Source organism: Onthophagus taurus, chromosome 11 (assembly GCF_036711975.1).
Source record: "Onthophagus taurus isolate NC chromosome 11, IU_Otau_3.0, whole genome shotgun sequence".
Taxonomy (NCBI): Eukaryota; Metazoa; Arthropoda; class Insecta; order Coleoptera; family Scarabaeidae; genus Onthophagus; species Onthophagus taurus.
The window spans coordinates 6,467,876-6,475,836 of NC_091976.1; the positions used below are offsets into that span (position 1 = coordinate 6,467,876).

Genomic DNA, 7,961 nt, shown 5'->3' on the forward strand with positions numbered 1-7,961 from the left:
CAATATTAAAGAGATTAAATACAGAACACCAATCCACGGCTGTTAATACACTTTTAAGACCATCATAATCTGTGCGATCAAAGCGCCAACCAATCTTGTGACAATTCCTCAGACAATGAGTCCAGATTAAACAAAAGGTAAATTCTACAGCAGGATGATGAGCCTCCAAATTGACTAGCGGGTCATCGCAGGAAAATACAGAGTTAATTAAATCTGAATTACATAAGATTACATCTAATGATCTACCATTACAATTTACAATGTTGTGGAACTGAAAGAAACCACAATAAGAAATCATAAAAAGGAACTCTTTCGCTCTAGCATCCAAGCCACCCACAGGAATGAGGCCGCATCCAGAAGAGACGGTCCAGGAGATACACGGAATATTGAAATCCCCGACGATTAAAAGCGGGGTGTCCGGAAATTGATCGCGCACATCTTGAATCACTCGCGTATTTTCACAGCGCACGGACAGGCACAAATCTTTAGCACCTGTCGCAAGCACTTTCATCGGGGTAACTAGAATATCCCTACGAACCGCCACAAGAACACCACCGCCATCAGATTTTCCACAATCAGAAAAACTTCTATCAAGGCTAAAAATGACATAGTTGTTACAAAGGATTTCACTGTCGAAGATCGAATCATTCGAATTTGTTTCAGTAAGGCAAATTAAGTCATGTGCAAGGTTCATAGAATTTGCGTAAGAAGTTTCGGTTTTCGTTCGTAAGCCTCGCACATTCTGGTAGTAGATCATAAAAGAGAACATTGAACAAACAGAAATAATTTGAAACTACAAGAACAGTCGGCTGATCTATAGCCTATTTATAGCCTTTCTCTCGACATTTCTCCTTCGTATTGCTGAAGAGTATCGCATTGAGAGGTGTAAGATGTTCGCAACTGTGATTGATGTTCACAATTTCTCAGTCAGATCGTGAATGTGGATTACCGGGGACCCAGTATCGTTGTTTTTACGATAAGTCTTTGCGGCAGATAAAAATTGATGTTCAAAAATAAACATGCGAGTGTACTAAACTCAATGTTTCTTCTTTTATCAGTGGCAGTGCAAAATTTCAACGAAATGGAAAAAGTTGTTGTTCTTTCGTTTGACGAAATGAAAGTGGCAGAATCATATGAATATGATAGAAAAAGGGATCAAATTATTGGCCCACACTCTCAAATGCAAGTGGTTATGGCAAGGGGATTGTTTCATTCCTGGAAACAACCAATTTTTGTTGATTTTGACACTCGGATTACTGAATACATTTTAAAAATGTTAATAACAAAATTATATGACATTGGATATGAAGTAGTCGCTTGTGTTTCAGACTGTGGCTCATCAAATGTAGGCTTATGGAGGGATTTCCAGGTTAATCACGTAAATACTTATATCAGTCATCCGTGCACTAAAACAACATCTATTTCTTTGCAGACACTCCACATTTATTAAAATTAATTAGAAACTTGTTGGTAGATTCCGAATTTATTTTAAAAGAAGATAGAATAAATAAACATTACTTGGAAAAATTAATTAAAGAATGCAATACCGAAATTAACAGTTGTTGTATGTAAAATAAATTAAAACCATATCAAATATGAGGGTCCTAGAAGACAAAATGTCAAATTAGGAGCCCAACTACTGTCAAGGACCACAGCGACAGCTTTAAAACGTTACTATTCAACCGAAAAAAACGCATTGGTGTTAAGTAAATTTATAACTTTAGTAAATGACTGGTTTGATGTCATGAATTCCCATACACCATGCAATTCAATTATATTAAAAAGTGGCTATGGTAAAGAGGTAGATCGTCAAAATCAAATTTTCGATTCTATGCACTATGTCATATCGGAATTGAAATGTAAAAAAAGAGTGTTGCAGACATTTCAAAAAGGAATTTTGATGTCCATAAATTCATTGAAGGGATTATATAAGGACATGAAAAGTCGATATAATATCCAATACATCTTAACACATAGAGTAAATCAAGACGTGTTAGAAAACTTCTTTGGACAAATAAGAAGTAGGGGTGGTTTGAATGATCATCCGACACCATTGAGTGCTTTAGAAAGGATACAGGTAATTGTACTTGGTAATTCAGCCTTATTAAGATCTAATTCAAATACTGAAGACCAAGAAACTCAAAAAGAATATTTAGTAGGTAGTGTGTTTCGAAGTGCAGAAATTCCCTTAGGTAAACAGTCAACAACGTCATCACTATCAGACAAAAATATTGATGTGGAATTAAACATATCTCTTGAAAATAACACCCTGTTATCAGAAGAACATGGATTGCAATGTTCAGCCCGTTGGATAGCAAAAAAAATAAAACATTCATTTCCAAATTCGGGAGAATATCCATATAAAAGAAACGAAAAATTACATAATTACTGTTTACCAACATGGGTGGAACAGTTATCACTTGGCGGGCTTTCAATGCCATCACAAGAATTTTTAACTTAATTATTTTTTTGTTTTTGGATTAATAAAAGACAATTTATTGGATTAATTAAAGACAATTTAATAACAAATCGATTTTTGAATTTTGGTCTGGTTTGGATGACGAGTTTGCAACATTAAAACGAAGAGCTTTCCAAATACTTTTACCGTTTTCAACATCTTATCTTTGCGAAACCGGATTTTCAGCGATGGCTTCGTTGAAAACAAAATACAGATCACAGCTAAATATAAAAAAAGAACTTAGGGTATCCATATCTGGTATTACTTCTTTATTTCAAAAACTTTGCAACGAGAAACAGGCTCAAGGAAGTCATTAATTAATAACATAACATATTTAACTGGTATTTGTTTCATACTAATAAACTTAAATAATAAATATAATAAATTATTTATTGGTAATATATAATTATAAACTGTATTCTTAATAAGAATACAATTAATTTAGAATAATTTAGAATATAAATTAAGAGTTAGTTTAAATAAATATATATATATATATAAATTTTTTAATTATACAATTTGTTTTATTTTACCCTCAAACAAAAAGATTTAATTTTGTTTTTAAATATACTCGTGCCCCCCTCGTATTAACGCCGCGCCCCCTAAGGGGGGCGCGCCCCACAAGTTGAGAATCGCTGCTTTAGATGTAAAGTTCCGTAATTTGAAGCACCATTACAATACAATTATTGACAATAATAATAAGAAGAAAACTGGACGTGGCCGAATTAGTTGGGAATATTTTAAGGTTTTCAATACAATATTTATAAATGACCGCTCTGTTCAGAGTACAAAAGTGATGTCTTCCTTTAAGTCACCATTACCTTCACTCAATCAACTTGTACCCTTTTTAACACAAATGGAGCTATTCGGATTTATTTCGAGAACTATAGACAATATTAAAAAGCTTGAAAAGATGGAATTCATCAAATCGCAAGGTCGTTGTTCCAATTGTCTAGGTCCTCATCTTTTCAAAAATTGCCGAATTTCGAAACGCTGTCGCATTTGCAATAAGCTTCATCATACTACATTACATCATGTCCCTATATCACGCAAAATAAATCCAGAAGCAAGCATTCAACAGATGAACATCAATCAACCGTTACTTTCATCCACATCTCATATAATCAATTCACTTCACGTTCATACACCCGTTATTAGTCGTCGTAGATTCTCTACATGATGAAACAATCGTTGTCAGTGCCAGAGTTGGTAGTATCCGGATACCTCTGTATCCGGATACTTTTTGAGTATCCGATACTCTGTATCCGGATACTTTTAAAATTTTGTATCCGGTATCCGTGACTAAATCTGAAAGTATCCGGTATCCGGATACTTTTTTCGGTGTACGGATACCTTTTAATTATACAACGAAACAGTGCGATATTTTCTTTTATCCCGTTAAATCTAATTATCTTTTTGTTTTTACGTGGGCAATCTAAATATATCATTTTCGGAATAAGTATATATTGCAACTTATCTTTTGAAAAAGCTGGTAGAATTGGAGGATTGGCGTCTCTGACATCATAGGCGCCCTCGTATTAACTTGTTCCAAGCTAGATGAATATATATCTACCTTGAACTTGTTCATGAACGTTAAAGGTTTCGTTTTAGTTCTGTTAAGATACGTGCGAAGGCGGACGCAGATGCGGATGTTGCAAATTAAATATCCATTGAGTTCCTAAACTTTTTGTATACACCTATCCCCCGATTTACACGGTACTTGTTTTACACGTTTTCGCTTTTACACGATTTTCCAAATAAGTTTTTTTTTGTTTTTATCGCATTCTACTAAATGCTACTGTGATTGAACACGTGCGCTGTGTACATATCTCACGGGGAATCCCGAGCTTATGTGCTGACTTGCTGCACACGCACACTGTGTCTGTATTTCTTCGCATAAAATTAAAGTTTTATCTACGGAAAATTGTATTTGAGTGAAAGTTTCACAGTTTCAGAAAGATTTAATTTTCCATATTCGTAAATTACAAGTGAGTGCATAATTTAGATTATTATAAATGAACATAAATTTAAAAAAATTATAGGCTTATAATGTCGAAAGAAGTTAAAAGAAAAGTTATTTCTTTAGAAACTAAAATCGAAATTTTGGATCGCTTACGAAAGGGAGATAGAGTAGTAGATGTTGCAAAATCATATAGCATGAACGAAGCTACAATAAGAACTATTAGAAAAACTGAAAACACAATTAGAAAGAGTGTTGCAGCTGGCAATACCACGAGTATGGGCACAACATCATACACCAGAAATATCGCAATGGTAAAAATGGAGAAAGCGTTAATGCTTTGGATAGAAGATCAAACACAAAAAAGAGTACCCGTTGATACGGGCGCTATAACAAAGCATCACGAATTTACGAAAAAATTGTAGAGCAACTACCATCTTCTTCTTCAACTGAAAAGAAGCCGAATTTTTTGGCAAGTCATGGCTGGTTTGAAAGATTTAAAACAAGACATTCTTTACACAGCTTAAAATTAAAAGGTGAACTGGCTTCTGGCGACGTAGATGCAGCCCAAGAATATCCAGCAAATTTTGCAGAAATTACTAACGACAATTCATACACCCCTGATCAGCTTTTCAATGCTGATGAGTCAGGGTTATTCTGGAAAAAAATGCCTGAAAGGACTTATGTCTCAAAATTTTATAAATCGGCTAGTGGTCATAAAGCAGCAAAAGATCGCATAACAATTCTTTAATGCTTCAATGCTTCAGGAGATTATATTATGAAACCATTAGTGATTAACAAATCAAAAATGCCCCGTGCCTTTAAAGGAGTAAACATCAATAATCTTCCCGTTTATTGGAGGGCTAATGAGAAAGCGTGGGTTACTGCTGCAATGTTTACTGAATGGTTTCATGAATGTTTTATCCCAGATGCCAAAAAATATTTAAGTTCAAAGGGATTGCCTTTTAAAGTGCTTTTGTTAATTGACAATGCGCCGGGTCACCCACAAGATCTAGAATATGAGAACGTTGAAGTAAAATTTTTACCAAAAAATACAACTTTATTATTACAACCATTGGACCAAGGCATAATTTCTACTTTTAAAGCTTTGTACATAAAACGAGCCTTTACATACATTTTGGAACAAATGGAGAACAATGAACCTTTAACAGTTATTAGTGCTTGGGAAAATTTTACAATATTAGACTGTGTGAAGCATATCGCCTTATCATACACTGCGATTAAGCAAACAACGCTCAATAGCTGTTGGAAGAAATTGTGGCCAAATGTAGTCAAAAATGAACATTCCATTTCAACGTTAAATGATGAATATTCGCAGATAGTGTACAGATGGCGCATTCATTGGGCGGAGAAGGTTTTGATGATTTTACTGAAGATGATATCGCAGAGTTAATGGCTGATAAAGAACTAAGTGAGGATGATTTAGTTAACTTAGTTTGCGAAAGTGTGTCTGACAAATCTGATGAAGAGGAATTAGTACCAGTAACATTCACTGCTAAAGTCATCCGCGAAGGGCTCGCATTGGGAAGAAAGCTGGATAATCATTTTATACAAAATGACACAAACGTTGAAAGGGCTTTACGATTCCAACGTGACATAAATCGCTGCTTGGCTCAATATGAAGAAGTTTACAAAGATCTTACAAAAAATTCGAAGCAATTGTTAATAATTAGAGTTAAGATGAGAAGAGAATTAAGAGATTTTATTACCAACTCTCATAATGTAAATATTTTTGCTTCAAACATCGAATCGGCACAAATAACTTCGAGTGATGAAAGTGAATTCGAACCTTCGATTCCGAAAAAAAGAATGAGAGTAATTTCTGACAGTGATGAAGGATAATAAAACACCTTTGGTTTTATTTTTTGTTCTTCAGTTTAATGTATTGTAATTAAATAAAAAAATAGTGTTTGCGTAACATATTACATATTTTAACCTGTCAATGCATTTTATTTTTATTTCTGTGTACACCTAAAAATATTGAAAAAAATCACAACTGTTAAATAGCAAAATTATGCATTTTCTGCAAGCTTTTCGATTTACACGGTTTTGACTTGAAAATTTTTAATTTTCAATTTACACGTTTTTCTCAGGAACGTATCTACCGTGTAAATCGGGTGATAGGTGTATTTAGATTTAGTGCATTTCATTCAAATTATTTGAATCGAATATACGTTATTTTCTATTTTGCATAAAAATAGTATAAAGGTAAGTCTATTTTTTGTTACTTTTTGTTCGTTAATGAATTCAAAATAGAGAGACATCATAAGAAAGAGAAAATGCTTTTGGGATTATCTAGTCAAAATTTAGAGTACTCAGAAAAATTGATTTTAAATCCGACATCGGCTAAGAAAGTGGTATTGGCTACAGTTTATTAACATAATTTTCTTCGTAGAGATTTTTTACCAAGAAATAACGTAACCAATACCTCAGTTAATGAAGAAGTCACAGCAATGCAAAATTAAGTTGTAGATATCGCCTCCACTGACATTCGCAATTTCTTAGCAAATCATTTTCTACATAATGCGCCGGTTCCATGGCAATACAATTATTAAATACTTATTTTTGTTTAAAAAAGCGATGATATACTACGTACCACTGTATCAAATGTTTCAGCAGGATTGTTTTTGTCATGTAAGAAGTACAACAATGATAACTCTGTTTAGATACTTTTTTATATATTAATATATTACAATTGTTAAAAAAAGAATGAAAGAATAGTATCATTAATGCTCCAAAATGGAGTTGATACAAATAAAAAAAGAAGTTGAAATAGAAAAGTTATGAAAGGAACAAGAAATTTTATGTTTTTATAAGTAGTTGTTTTTAATACGTTAACATTTTCATTATTGATTATAATAAACTTTATTAAATTAAAATTAGAACTAACACTACCACTATTACTAGAACTACAAACTTTCGAGTTAAGCCGTGCATTTTTTGAAAAAGTGTTAACGTTTCGGATGCCAAGTTGCAACGTTCTTCAGAAATGCACTTCAAACTTATTTCTGAAGAAGGTTAAACAAGTTTGAAGTGAGTTTCTGAAGAAGGTTGCTACATGGCATTCGAAACGTTAAACATTTTTTCAAAAAACGCATGGCTTACAATTAGACGAGACGTCAACTTCTCCACGGCAGACATTTAAAAAACCTATGTACAAGAAAAGTCGACCAACGGAAAGCGAAGAAAAAAGACGTGCTAATGAAGCTTACGAAATTTTAAAGAGATAAATTCTCGGTTTATGGTGAACCCATAGGGAATGAAATAAGAAAACGTCAACGAACAGCACAAATTTATGTGAAACATTCCATAAACAATACTTCATTTGAAGCAGCATTAGGGAGATATGACCGTTCCAATCATGCATTTCAGTCAAATTCCTCCTCGAGCCCAACCTATAGTGCTACCCCATCACCTGGATATCAACAATCAACAGATTTGTCTATTTCTTCTGAAGTTACTGCCAACGAGCTGACTGACTTTTTAAATTTCAACTAATTTTGGAATGCTTTCTGGTGTAAG

General features: G+C 33.5%; 1 protein-coding gene across 1 annotated transcript; it reads left to right on the forward strand.

Moving 5' to 3' along the window:
* The first annotated feature begins 5,226 nt into the window (after positions 1-5,226).
* LOC139432035 (tigger transposable element-derived protein 1-like) lies at positions 5,227-6,281 on the forward strand. The gene is made up of 2 exons (XM_071200364.1): positions 5,227-5,683; positions 5,758-6,281. Exons 1-2 carry the CDS (start codon positions 5,227-5,229, stop codon positions 6,279-6,281), a joined length of 981 nt encoding a protein of 326 aa, XP_071056465.1.
* The last annotated feature ends 1,680 nt before the right edge of the window (positions 6,282-7,961 follow it).